The sequence below is a fragment of the Podarcis muralis genome, chromosome 13 (genome assembly GCF_964188315.1).
Source record: "Podarcis muralis chromosome 13, rPodMur119.hap1.1, whole genome shotgun sequence".
NCBI classification, from domain to species: Eukaryota; Metazoa; Chordata; class Lepidosauria; order Squamata; family Lacertidae; genus Podarcis; species Podarcis muralis.
Window position 1 is genome coordinate 37,618,024 of NC_135667.1, and position 14,669 is coordinate 37,632,692.

The 14,669-nt window shown below is 49.4% G+C and overlaps 1 protein-coding gene across 15 annotated transcripts in view; it reads left to right on the forward strand.

The window, feature by feature from the left end:
- Positions 1-1,335: 1,335 nt before the first annotated feature.
- Positions 1,336-14,669, forward strand: part of PPFIA3 (PPFI scaffold protein A3) — a 61,428-nt gene continuing 48,094 nt past the window's right edge. For 9 of the 15 annotated variants that reach the window (XM_028751739.2, XM_028751746.2, XM_028751750.2 and 6 more), the window contains exons 1-2: positions 1,338-1,567; positions 13,448-13,767. In XM_028751739.2, the coding sequence (XP_028607572.2) occupies positions 13,531-13,767 (237 nt within the window). In that variant the 5' untranslated portion in view covers positions 1,338-1,567; positions 13,448-13,530. Of the gene's footprint in view, positions 1,568-6,062; positions 6,082-13,447; positions 13,768-14,669 lie in introns of those variants that run through there. The other 6 variants (XM_028751744.2, XM_028751742.2, XM_028751745.2 and 3 more) reach the window with 4 other exon arrangements.

Sequence of the window (14,669 nt, forward strand, 5' to 3'; positions counted from 1 at the left end):
GAAAGGTTACCAGTGAGGACAAAACAGCACATCCCAGAGTTTATTCAGAGCTAGCATTGACAGAGGACCAAGAATAAAATGTGTTACTTCCCTCCCCTGCCATCTGGAAAGGCCCTTAATGATGCACGGTTGCTGCTCCCTCCCTGGACTGTCTCCTGCCTTGCAATGATTTGCTGTTCCGATTTGGCTTCATGCATTGATTTTTTTGCACCTTCCCCTACCGCTCCATGTCTTGATATATTTCCATGTCTTTCCTGGGTTCTCTTAAGCAAGCGCATCTCATCCAGAGAGCTCAGCAACCAAACCCCTTCCTTACCTTGCTGGGCATTGTTTCACGTTTCTCTTTTGCACAAATGAGTTTCCCTAGGTTGTTGCATGACCATTTCCTTAGGGTGGTGGATGGATCTCTCTAGGCTATGCCATTTTTTGGACTGATGCATTATTTTTTTTACACCGACTTGCATGAAGTGGTGCATTTCTCAGCAGCACGTGGTTTGGCGGGTCACCCCTTTCCTCCCCTTCCAGGTTCTCTTGAGGTTCACGGTTTGCTGTTTCCCCCCTGGGCGAAATGAACTGGTGCATCTCCTCATAACGGGGCGCCGTGATTTATTTCTCTTTATGTCGCATGGGCCGGTGCATTTTCACTCCTCTGTAGCCCACCGGCTCCTTTCGCAGAGAGTTTGTGCATCTCGGGGCTGGAGTGTCTCCTCTTGGTGCTTTCCGCCGGGTTGCTGCATTTTCTCAGCTGTAGGTGTATCTCCAGGTGGTACATGCATAAATATCCTCTCTGAGCTGCATGAATCGGTGCATTTCACTGTCTCGATTTTTCTCTCTATGCACGCATCTGGTGCATTTTCCGCCCGTGATGCAACGTCTCATTCTTCTCACCGGACTGTTGCGTTATTTAACACGGGCTGGGTCATTGCAAGGATTTCGTGCAATTTTGTTACTCCCCCCCTACCCGCTTTTTTTTTTTTTTTTTTAAACCTGCGATGCATCTGATTTTCTCCTCCTCCTCTTCCTTCCCCCCTCCTTTTTCCTAAAGAACCACCGGATGACATCATCCTAAAACTGAGCCCCGCCCATAGGCTTCCCCAATTGGCTTCTCGCAGCCCCCCCGCCCACCAGCTCGCCCACCCCATTGGCTCTGCCACCTTGCCACTCGGAGCTCGGCTTCCCCTCCCTTCCCCACGCGTGGGCGGTGCCTAAAGGGCTGTCCCGGACCATGCCGCAGGCTCGTTGGTCGGAACGCTTGTCAATCAGAGATCTCTTAAAGGGGCAGGCGCGCCCAAGCTCTGCGCTGGGCGAAGGGGCGGGATTTGCTTCTCTTTTCGCTCTCTGGATCTGCCTGGGCGGGCTGGAGGGGGGCGCCAGGCGGTGGCCGACCGGCCGGCCGGGAGGGAGGGATGCCGGGGCTGGGGAGTGGGGTCCCCCTGAGGGATGGCAATCGCCCCTGAAGGCCGGAGGAGGGGGCCCAGCATCAGCATCCAGGCTCCCTCCTGCATCCCTCCCGCATCAGCACCACCAGGAGCAGCACCGCAGCCTCCCCCGCCTGCTGCAAAGGCAGGTAAGCGCCGGGAAGCCCCGCGCTGCGCCCCGCTGCACCCGATCTCCGCGTCCCTCTCCAGCGGGGCGCCACCTCTCCACCAGGGGACCGTCCGGAGCCTTTGCTCCATCGTCTCCCAAGCTGCCCCCAAATCGTCCGGCAGCTTCTTCTTGCCGTCTCTGCATCCCTCCCTCCCTCCCCGCCGGCCTTTCCCCAATGCGCCTCTGGCTCCCGCATCCCAGGGCTCCCCGCTCCCCATCGCACCCCCTGCGCTGCCACCCGCCGCTGCCTACTCTCTCCAACCACCCGCACCTTCCCCCGTGCGCTCCGCACGGATCCGGCCACCGCCACCCCGGCACCCACAGCCTCTCCTTCCCTACCCGCCGCCCCCCACCCCACCCCGCGCCCTCGCCCATCCCGATTCTCCGGCACGCTCCCTGCAACTCAACTCCTCCGCCCAACCCAGCCTCCCCGCCGGTGCGCCCTGGCGCCTTCTTCGAGCCCCTTTCCCACGAGATCGCGCCCTGCCTCTTCGTCTCTGCCCAGCCGCGCACAGTCCATCTGCCTGCCGCCGCCGCCTCCTCCTCCCTCTCCGGCTCCTCTCTGAAAGCCCTGCAGCCTCGCTCCGGGCTCCCCTTCTCCTGGAACCTTCCAAGCCATCTCCACCCAGCCCCAGAGACCCACCTTCCCGTCCCCTCCGTCTCTCCACCCACCCGGGCCCTGGAGCCTTTCCAGATAGGTAGGTCGACCTGCCGTGATGGCCAGCGCTGGGGATCTACAGGGTGCCCCACCGTCAAAGCTGGGGAGGCGCCTCTAGCCTCTAACCCCCTCCCCAGTCGTCTCTTTCATGGAAGCAGCAGCTCACCAAAGGCCCTCTCTCTGTTTCTCCAGGGGCCTTTCTCCTCCAGAATCGCCTTCCTTCTGCCCATTCCCCAAGCACAGAAGTCTTCCCCCTCCACTCATTTCTTCCCAGATCCCTTGACCAACCTTGTTTGTAGCTCTGCTCCGCTGTCCCTGGTTACCCTTTGAGCCTTGGATGGCCCCACTTAAAGGAAAACCCAAGCAATCTACCCAGCTCCACCAGACCCCCTTTCCCCACCAAGTTCTCTTTTCCATTTTGCACACCCGATAATTTACAGCGTGCGCTCTCCCCCCCCCGACTTTGTTCCCGTCTGGGCCCCCTAAAGACCCCCAAACACCCGTTCTCCCTGAGCGCTGTCAAATTTCAACATTGCTCACAGGCGCAGCCGACATCGGCTCCATCATTCTGCCCAGCCGTTCCTCGCCCCTGCTTGGCTAAAGCAACCCACATTCTATCTCTAGGCAACCCCCTCTGCTCTTTCCTTTAGGGAACCTGCACCCTGTTCCACCAAGAAACCTATGTCACTCCACCCAATGCTACTCCATCAGATTTTGAAAAAACCCACAGCACCCTCTAGTTTTTTCTTAATTGGCCCATACCCACAATTCCATCCCTTTTGCCCATGCTACTCAATGGCTCCCAGCACTCTTACCTCTATGATCTTCTAGATTCCTGCTGTTATGAACCTGTGCCTTGCCACCAAATCTCTTTCCAAACAGCTTCTTCCTGTGCGTCTTGCACCCTGCCTGATTTTTCTTCATTACCCTACACCACACAGTCCTATGAGCATAAGAGTCTGAGGCTCCGACCCAAACCCTTAATATATTGTGTTATCAATATATTCCCATGGGTTGTCTTTTCTGCACCTCGTAATACAACGAAACGGTGGCCTAACATTTTGCAGAGTGGGGTCTTAGCAGAAGCAGGGGATCGGAATGGCAGGTGCCAGCTTGACGGTGCGGGGATGGGATTTCGAAGTAGATGTTGCAGGGAGTGGAGGACCAATGTGGAAACATAGCTGAAGAGAATCCAGTGTTTGGGAGATGGAAATACATGATGGCTAAGGAAAATGAAGCAGGATGTTGGTTCAGTTAAAAATGGAGGTGCCTATAGACAAAGAAAGTATCAGGCTATAAGGCATAATCACATTATATATCTCCCAAAGGTGGAGAGTTATTAATATGATGATTAAAAATTGGGGGTCCTTTATTATGTTTTTCCAGGACTACCTTTCCTATCCAAGCAGCTATTGTATTACAACTGAAGTAAAGCTGTCTATTGGAGGGGTTAATGATAAGATTATTTGTGTGATTCCCACCTTCATTCTCCCAAATTCAGCGATCACCCATAGCTATATTTAATACAGCTCAGGTGCAGGTGTGCAAAAGAAGGTGAAAAACATAGTGTGTGTGTGTGTGTGTGTGTGTGTGAGTGATGCTGTGGTCAGACACATGTTAGGCAGGCTCATAACAATCAACATGCCCCATCACTGTTTCACAAGCGTGCTCCAAGCTGTGATGTACAACCCATTTGCACAAGCAACAGTAAGTGCTGCATTTTCTGCTTCCCGGGGGCAGGAGATAATGCACGTTCACTGACCGAGAACCATTCTTATGTGCATATTTGTCTGCATATGCATTGCAGTACAAAGGTGTTATAATACTGCACAAAGGTTTGCCATGCAGGGCAGCCGTGCAAACAGGAGGGTTGGTCACACGTGCAACATGCGCATGACCACTTGCAAAAATGCCAGAGATGACATGCTGGTGTAGGCAGCTGTGACAACAAGTGTTGTATGTGCAGAAGCAGGGGGAAATACCAAAGTGTCATCTGTTAGGGCAAGTATGTAGGCGCTACAAGCTTTTTTGTGCGCGCGCACACAGTTATACTGGAATATGTATGTTGCAGGTGGCTGTGGTGTGGAAAGAAGTATAGCTGCACTAGGTGTGGGGTGTATTTAATCAATGTGTCAAGATGAACATAGATGAATGTGGTGAGATTCTAAACAGATTGAAGTGTGACAGGGAAAAACCAGTCTTTTTTTCTAAGTTCAGCTGTGCTACATAGAAGTTACAGCACATGTGTTGGATTTTGTACAATGGCTTTTGTACCGATGTGGTTCCACTTGTGCCAACATGTGCCCGTTGTTATATTTGTTTCTTTGCGACTTCTGGATGAGCATGAAATCTTATGTGTCACATAGTTGCATAAGAAGAGGATTGGAGCACCAGAGGTGGTCCTTGTGCTGCGCATGTGCAATGGTGCACTGCTTTGGTTTGCATGCACATGCTCACCTTTGCTAGTCATAGACCTGCAAATATGCTTGTACACTGCCCATGGGTTTGACAAGGCCTGTTGTGAGTGCATCCTGTGCTATTGCATGCACAGGTGTCCGTGTGCATGCACAGAAGTCAGAACCCGTTGTGCTTTGTGAGCACCATCACCCATGTCCCAATCTTAGCAGTGTGCAACTGCGTTCAGGGGCTGTGAATGTACAAACGCCTAAACACTAGTGCAGTGTTGGTGAAATTCTATATTCCGCTCCCCAGAGATGCAAATCCTAAAAGCAAACTAAACTCATGTTATGCTACTGTGAATTTACATTTGCATACTTTAGGCCAGGCTTCCTCAACCTTGGCCCTCCAGATGTTTTGAGACTACAGTTCCCATCATCCCTGACCACTGGTCCTGCTAGCTAGGGATCATGGGAGTTGTAGGCCAAAAAGATCTGGAGGGCCGAGGTTGAGGAAGCCTGGTTTAGTCTAATTTTACTTCTTCTCATAATGTTGCTACCATGTTTGACAGCAAGTGGGGGAGATGACAAGCTGAAAGGGACGTGGTGGTTATTGTGGAGGGGAATGTGGCTTCTCCCTCCCTTGATTTCTGAGTGTTCACTAGGCACTAGTCATGAAGGTTAGAAATTTACCGGTTTTCAACAAAAAAATAAAAGGAGCGGGAGATGCTCAGAATGTCTACTACTGTGCCAGAATCTGGATTCTGAGCTTGTTTTATGTATCTCCAATGCATGTGTTCTTATATAGCTCCTTTGCTCATGTTGTCTATGAGTATGTGTAAGTGAGAGAGGGGTGGGGGAATGTGAACGCTCAGTCCTTGGTGTCTCTTTCATAGCAGCCTCAATATCCATAGATGTATACATAAATGTCTCAATCTCTCTCCACTTCTCAGGTGTAAACGCTGTGTAAATCCATGGGCCAGAATTACCGTCTGCGGTCTGTGGTTGCACATAAAAGAACAGAGCAATATAATGCCATCCACAAGCCTCTGACCATTTTGTCTATATTTGTGCTGCATCCTAGACTTTGTGTGTCTGTTCCCCTGACCAGCTGCTAACATGAGTTCTTAATGTCTTCTGGAAGCATGAGAGTGACTGTGCATGTGTGGGCCTGTCTTGGCCTTGGAAACTGCATATTTCTTCAGAATCTGTAAGATTCTGGGGATACTCAGATTTCGCCACCCCCATTTGATGGGCTGTTTGCTTCCATTTGTTTGGCTTGGTGGAGAAAGAGGGTATCTTAGGCAGCGAGAGTGAGCTATGGCACGTCTCTGTTGAGTATTTTCTTGCATGTCTTTATATGCAGAGTTTGATTTTGGCCAGGATTTCACGTTGCTCAACCCTGGAACTTATCAGTGGCAAGGTTTGGCCCTTGAATAGGTGAGAGCTCTTTTCTTTTTATCCATTCAAAAGCATTTCTATCTTACGAGCCATCCTCGCATCTTTCCTAGGCACTTCTAAGGGAATCTGTTTATCTTGTTGTTCCAGGGAAACTGAACCTCTCCAACTGGAGATGGAATATGGTCAGAGAGAGAGAGAGAGAGAGAGAGAGAGATGCTTTTAAGTGCTAAGTCCATCATAGACAATGGGCTTCCGACTAGTTTGAACAGTCGTTATTGAATACCTGAAGCCAAAGCCTAATCCTGCAACCTTCTGCCTGATTGGCAGGAAACTGCCCCCTTGGACAATATACAGAGCATCTTTCCCTAAGTAGCGAGGCACTTCCATGTACCTCTGGTGCAGTTAGGTAATTTTAACCTCTGGACTTGGTGGGAAATGGCTCTTTAGATGTTAGCATGAACTACCGTATTTTTTGCTGTATAAGACTCACTTTTTCCCTCCTAAAAAGTATGGGGAAATGTGTGTGCGTCTTATGGAACGAATGCAGGCTGCGCAGCTATCCCAGAAGCCAGAACGGCAAGAGGGATTGCTGCTTTCACTGCGTAGCGATCCCTCTTGCTGTTCTGGCTTCTGGGATTCAGAATATATTTTTTCTTGTTTTCCTCCTCCAAAAACTAGGTGCGTCTTGTGGTCTGGTGCGTCTTATAGTTTGAAAAATACGGTACTTCACTTACTTCAAAATGTGGCAAACTAGCTCTGCGGTGTTTGGGGCCCCCCTGCTTGTTCTGCTGTGGGGAGCAAGGAACATTTGCCGCAGAGTCCTGCCCTGTTGGTACCACTGCACGTGGGACTTAATGGGGAGGACCTCTCGGTCAAGTCTGGAACCACTTCTAGATAGGTTTGATTCCCTCAGCTCCCATCTTCTTAAAAAAATAAAATAAATCTGTTCTTGTGTTCTTGTTCCAGAGGAGGTGAGCATAAAACCTTGTCCGCCACAGTAGAGTTGTAATTCTTAGCTTGTTTGTAATATTGTCCAACATTTCTCTGATGAAAATAGGGATGTCCTAAAGAAAAGCGGGACATTCCAGGATCAAATCAGAAACCTGGATGGCTTCTGTAAATCCGGGACAGTCCCTGGAAAACAGGGACACGTGGAGGGTTTGTGTATCTGTGTGTTAAATTTGAATGCCTCTCTGCAGAAGGAGGGAGTATTGGGTTTAGACCGTGGCTTCAAATTCCAGGTGTTAAACATTAGCAAGAAGTATTGCTAAGGGGAGTTCAGCAATGGAACAGAGTGTTTATGGAGCTTGTAGAATCTCCTTCCTTGGAGGTGCTCCAAAAAAAGATCCCATAGGAACCTACTGGGAGTCCTAAAGCCATAGATTCCTATCCTGAAACTATTGTTCTGCTTGGGAAACCTGTGGCCCTCCAAATGTTGTTGGACTACAACACCCATCATCCCTGACTATTAGCCATGCTAGAGGGAAGAGTTGTGAGTGGCCACAGTGGGTGTCTGTGAGAATGAATGAGTGAAATGTCAATATAAATCCCTGTTTGTCGTAGAGGACCTGTTTGAGAAGAGTAAGGAGTGATGAGCCAGCCCCACACCTTGACGTAGCTGTCAAACTCTGGGACCTACACCCTTTCCTCTACCCTAGCAACATGGGTGCCAACTTGAATAAAATATTGAGGGGGATGGACAAGTAAGCCCTGCCCTGCATAATCGATCACATGATGCGATGCACAGGCACCATTTTAATGGCAATGCCCATTGACATTTTGCGGGGAGGGGCAAAGACCCCTCAGCCCCTGGGAATTGGCTCCTATGCTTAGTAACAACAGGGGAGGGGAGTCAGCAAACAGCGTCCCTGATAGTCTTCCATCGCCAACCCTCTAGTATGCAATATACAATGGACGCACAATTGGCCCAGGAACGATTATTCTGAGAGGAAAAACAAGGTTTTGAGGAAGAGCTTGGAATATGGAGGCTGTTCCAGGCAGAGGGAGCAGCCTGGCAGAAGGTAAAGAGGCAGGCGTGAGGAGGCACCAGAGGGACGGCGGCTGTGACGGCAGGGAAAGCGTGTGACTTGATTAAAACGGGGTAACATTTTAGGACACAGACTTGATTCCCAGCAAGCAGAGGTGGCTGCAGTTTATTCAAAGCGCTGCTGCTGCTTCCCACGCCAAGTGAGGTTCTCTGTCTGGAGTGCAAGAAGGGAAAGGTAGAGGAGGCAACGCGGTTCAGTGAGAGCACAGAGTTTGCAACCGGGGTGAGGAATCTGCGGTCCTTCGGGCGTTGCTGGATGGCAGCTCCCATCATCCCTGACCATTGGCAACAGGCAGGCTCTCCATCGCTGCTTTGGAAAGGTGTTCTATGGCAGTATTTCATTTCACGGAGGATAAGGTTAGCAGTGGCTACTCCTGGCCACGATGGCTAGCTCCTACTTCCATTGTTGGAGGCAGTGTGCCTCTGAATCCCAGTGGCTGGAAACCGCTGTCGCACTCGGGTCCTGCCTGTGGACATCTGCTTGACCACTATGAGGACACGAAGATAGACTAGATGCCTGATCCAGAAGGACTCTTCTTATCCTTAGTTGCATTGGGAGAATGGGGCGAGGGCATTGTTACAAACTCAGATATACAGTCATACCTCGGTTTACAGAAGCTTCAGGTTAAAAGGTAAAGGGACCCCTGACCATTAGGTCCAGTTGTGGCCGACTCTGGGGTTGCGGCGCTCATCTCGCTTTATTGGCCGAGGGAGCCGGCGTACAGCTTCCGGGTCATGTGGCCAGCATGACTAAGCCACTTCTGGAGAACCAGAGCAGCGCACGGAAACGCCATTTACCTTCCCACCAGAGCGGTACCTATTTATCTACTTGCACTTTGACGTGCTTTCGAACTGCTAGGTTGGCAGGAGCTTGGACCGAGCAACGGGAGCTCACCCCGTCGCGGGGATTTGAACCGCCAACCTTCTGATCGGCAAGTCCTAGGCTCTGTGGTTTAACCTAAACCTGGAAGTACCGGAACGGGTTGCTTCTGGGTTTCAGCAGTCACGCATGCACAGAAGTGCTAAATTGCGCTTTGCACATGTGCAGAAGCACCAAATCGCAACCCGTGCATGCGCAGACATGCAGCTGCCAGTTGTAAACGCTGCGGGTTGCGAACGTGCATCCCGCACGGATCACGTTCGCAAGCCGAGTGTCCACTGTATAAGCTGGGTGCCAAATAGCTCCTTAAACCGAGGTTGCAGTTGCCAAAACAGAATGTCTAGTTGCCATTTTGGGGCAAGGTGGCCATAAAGTCTTTTTTTTTTTTTTTTTCCAAATGATGGACTAACTGTGATTGATTCTCCATTAAACATCTGGCTCGTTCCGATGACAACCTTGAGCTAGGTTAAGAACTTTGAGAACATAAAGAAGAAAAGTCACTTGATCCAGAGACAGTCCACACATATATTGGCCCATTCCAATCTCTTTTTCTTAATGGTGACATGGACCACTCATAACATAGGAATATTCTTCACAACTGTGAGCAGCAGTGCAGTATTGGGGGTGGGGGGTTGGTAAGTAAAAACAAGTGACAACAATTAACTATAATGTTCACCGCTCCTGCTCAGGCTGCACAGAAAAAAGCAATTTGGTTCCAGAAATTGATTCTGATTGTGCAGATAAAATATAACGGATAGAATTCTATGTAATAGTGTGTGAAAACAGTCCAGATCCAATGATCCCCAGATGGTGGAGATGTCAGGCACCATTCTGACGCCCAGGCATCTTCGCTTGGTCGTAAATGGTCAAATACTAGGTGCAAAAGACTTCAGATTAAAACTGCAGAGTGGAAGGACCAGGAGGACTCTCTGACCAGCTACTGTCTGAAGACTGAAGAAGAGACCCACTTAAGAAATGTCTAGGCGGTCCTTTTTTATAACAAGAATACAAAGCTGAAAATGAATGAACTGCAGCTAAAATATCATGTTCATTTTTCATGTGCTCTAGTCCTTCCCCTGCCCACCCCCCTAATATTCTTAAGAGGGTCTCTTCTCCAGTCTTCAGAGAGTAGCTGGAAGTGGGCAGGCAGAAAAAGGTCCTTCTTTCCTTCCACTCTGCAGTTTCAATCTCAAATCTTAGTGTTGCGCCCAGAGCTCAGAAACCGCTCGCGCTAATGGAATTCCCTGTCGCAAAATGCACCGAGAACAATGGGAGTTTCGAACACTGGTCACAGGCTTGAAGGGGTGAAGTAATCAATGGTACTGTATTGAATTGCACACAAAGTGGAAGTCAGTGGCATCAATGAGATGTTACACTGCTCCTACAACTGCTGCACCCATGAGGGAGTGTCTAAAGATGTTCTGTCTCCCTCCATTCCTTTGTGATCAACGGAAGTGCCTTTCCCCAGTTTTAGCTGACCTTGCTGTTACTTCTGGTTCAATTCTATCCCCACAACTCATCAGGTCACATCCACACAATGCCTTTAAAACAAATGACTTCCCCCAAAGAATACTGGGAAGTGTAGTTTAACCCCTCACAGAGCCACAGTTCCCGTAACAAATTACCATTCCCAGAATTATTTGCAGGAAGCTGCGTGCTTTAAATGTACTTCATATATATATATGCAAACCCGCCAACATTTCTCCAATGGAAACGGGTGTCCAGTGCTTTTTTTTCTAGAAAAGAGGTGCCAGAACTTGCCACAAACACCTCTCTCATTCTCTTAGAATAGCAGTGACGCCTACCTGAGAGGTTCCAGAATTGAGTTCCAGCAAGTTCTGGCTGGAAAAAAGACTCTGAGGACGTCCTATTCCATACCCTCCAACATTTTTCCAATGAAAACGGACATCCTAAGGGAAAGTGGGACATTCTAGGGTGGCTTCTGTAAATCCGGGACTGTCCCTGGAAAATAGGGACACTTGGAGGGTCTGAATATGGTGTAGAGGTGAAACTCAATTCTCCACCTTGCATATAAGAATGTAGGCCCCATGCGCAGCAGCCATGTTGCTTAAGTGTTCTGTACAGCACCTAGCGCATCCTGGTGAAATTAATGCTGAGTCAAAAAGAGTGTGGAAACAGCCTCCCTGGCACTAAGTTAAGCAGACTTGCATAATTCATAACTCAGCACAATTTTTGGGGGGAAAAACTTTTACTTACTTTCAACCCACCGCCACCACCATCCTTTCTTCATCTCATTTGCCCTCCTAGACTGTAAGAAGGGCCCATTTATTCCTTGCACAATCATGTGAAGTGTTGTGAACGTTCAAAGACAACCATGTGAATGCTGAGCATTGTGCCAATTTTACAGATTGGGAAAAGCAAGGCAGAGAAGTTGATTGCCCAAGGTCACCTGACAGCTTTTGTTGTGAACTGAGCTACGATTTGGCAACGCAGATCCGTGACCACTAGGCCTTATTGTGTGGGGAATGGGAACGAAACAGCACAGGGCATAGTCTGCACGGGCTGTTGTTTCCTTCAGCTAACGGTTGTGTGTGGGGGGGGGACATGGGGCAGGGGTCATTTTGGCACCGAAGTCAGACTGAATTGGCCCTAGCTGAGACAGGATCGAGGGTGTTGCTGTAGGGAACTGGTTGCCCCATATGGGAAAGAAAATAAATGTTAGGGTGGGGCAGGATTGCTTTTCTGGCAACTCCAGTTCCCCAACCGGCTGAGCCTCATGCCTGCCCCGTGATTATACTTGATCTCCCCATCCGCCCACAGAGTTAAATCTCAAGCTCTTCCTCCCCCCCCCCCCCCCGGCCAACCCAGCGCTGCTCCCCAGAACCAATGCTTTTGCTCGGGAGGTGGCGACAAGAACGTCACACTTGCTATAGTAACATCTCCGCTCTCCCATTATCTCCATTCATAATAAGTTAGCCGGTGTGTCATCTCAATGGCTGTTTCCCGGACTCCTGGCTCCCAACCTCTCCTTCCTGTCCCCTCCCCACAAGGGCAGTGCAGATCTTCTATGCTAGAGATCATAGTCGTCCCGAGTTCGTATGCATATATATCTCCTCCCATATAGCTGAGTGCTTGAAACTCTGGTGGGTCCAGATTCACGGTTCCAGCCCTCAGCTTTTAGCTTAGCCTGTTCTTCTCAGAGCCAGACACCACACCACTTCTGGAATTCATGGAGCCTTGGGACATGGGAAGCTGCTGTATATATACTAGGTCAGACGATTTCTCTATCTAATATTGAGTATTGTCTTCTCAGAATGACAGGTGCTGTCCAGGTTCTCAGGTGTTGCCATCACCTACCTAAGGAGATGTTGGGGACTGAACTTGGGGTCTTCAACATGCACAGTGTGTGCTTTAGCTGTGATGTCAGCTGTGCGACTTTTTGGGATGAAATACTCTGGTTTCCCTATCCCCCTGCTTTGAGTCAGACACACATTTCTTTACTTTTCACCTATAGAACTCCAGAGTTCAGGGGTAGTATTTGAGTATTTGCAGGGTTTTGTTGTTGATGTTAATTTGGCGGATCTTATGATTTATGTGGAAATTGGTTGTGTACTTTTTGATGTTTTGCTTATTGTTTAGGACTAATGATAGATATATAATTGCCAAATGGAACCTTAAACCTAAGTGGCAGACACCACAATGGAATGTCTGTGTAGCATTCCCCCACCCCAGTGGGATTGATTTATCGTCATTATTATTTATTTATTCCATTTCCATACTGCTTTATAGTTTAATAAAACAAATCTCAAAGTGGTTTAAAGATAAAGGGACCCCTGACCATTAGGTCCAGTCGTGACTGATTCTGGGGTTGCGGCGCTCATCTTGCTTTATTGGCTGAGGGAGCCGGCGTACAGCTTCTGGGTCACGTGGCCAGCATGACTAAGCCACTTCTGGCGAACCGAGCAGCGCATGGAAATGCCATTTACCTTCCCGCTGGAGCGGTACCTATTTATCTGCTTGCACTTTGACGTGCTTTCGAACTGCTAGGTTGGCAGGAGCTGGGACTGAGCAACGGGAGCTCACCCCGTCGTGGGGATTCGAACCGCCGACCTTCTGATCGGCAAGCCCTAGGCTCTGTGGTTTAACCCACAGCGCCATCCACGTCCCTAGCGCCACCTGCGTCCCTGTAAAGTGTAAAGTGTGGTTTACAGCACATTAAAACATCAAACAAGACACTCTAAAATAAAAACTAGTTCAAGCTCCTAGGAAAATATTTCAGATCCTTCTCTAAGAGACATTTTGCTCCACGTGGTCAAAATGGGAACACAAAACATTCCCAGCAACTGGCAGATTCCAAACACTGTTTATGACTACCTTTGCTATGTTTGTAGTTCTGTAATTTTGTGTGTGTGTGTTGTAAGACTCCTTACGTGGTTTTGACTTTGGAAAGGCGGCATACAAATAAAATGATTTTTTAAAAAAGGACTTTCCTCCTCTCTTTCTCTTTCTCTCTCCAGGATCTGGGGCTAAACTTCCCTGAAAGCCGCCAGTCTTTCCCCGAGGAGCCCCCCCGGGGGCAGCCCTCCCCACCCCACTTGGCATGATGATGTGCGAGGTGATGCCGACCATCAATGAGGACAACCGCCGCGGCTCGGCCTATGGGGCCGACGACGCCAACTTTGAGCAGCTCATGGTCAACATGCTGAATGAGCGCGAGCGGCTGCTGGAGACCCTGCGCGACACACAAGAAAGCCTGTCCACCTCCCAGCTGCGACTGCGCGAACTGGGTCACGAGAAGGAGTCCTTGCAGCGCCAGCTCAACATTGCCCTCCCGCAGGTCAGGAATGGGGTTGGGGGGTGTTTGCGTGTGTGAAGGACGGCGGGGGAAGACTGCAGGGCTTGCTGGGAGATCTGGGAAGAGGAGTCACTGGCTGGAAGTTCAAAGTGTTGTTGGCTGTGGCCACGCTCACACCATCCATTTAAAGTGCTATGATACCACTTTGAACAGTCGTGGCTACCCCCAAGGAATTATGGGAGCTGTAGTCCGCTAAGAGTGCTGAGCAGTGTTAGAAACTCAGATATATACCATATTTTTGCTCTATAAGATGCACCAGACTACAAGATGCACTTAGTTTTTGGAGGAGGAAAACAAGAAAAAAATATTCTGAATCTCAGAAACCAGAACAGCAAGAGGGATCGCTGCGCAGTGGAAGCAGTGATCCCTCTTTCTGTTCTGGCTTCTGGGATAGCTGTGCAGCCTGCATTCACTCCATAAGACGCACGCACATTTCCACTTACTTTTTAGGAGGGAAAAAGTGAGTCTTATAGAGCAAAAAATATGGTAATCTAATCTCCAAATGGCACAGTAAACCTAAACTGTGGTCACTACAATGGAATGTCTAGGTGCTGTCCCCCCCCCCCCCCATGGTATGTATGTATGTATGTATGTATGTATGTATGTAAGTATGTAAGTATGTAAGTGTATGTTATTTCCATACCGCTTTATATTTTAAATAACAAATCTCAAAGCGGTTTACAACACATTCAAGCTAAAGGTAAAGGGACCCCTGACCATTAGGTCCAGTCGTGACCGACTCTGGGGTTGCGGCGCTCATCTTGCTTTATTGGCCAAGGAAGCCGGCGTACAGCTTCCGGGTCATGTGGCCAGCACGACTAAGCAGCCTCTGGCGAACCAGAGCAGCGCACGGAAACGCTGTTTATCTTGCCGCCGGAGGGGTA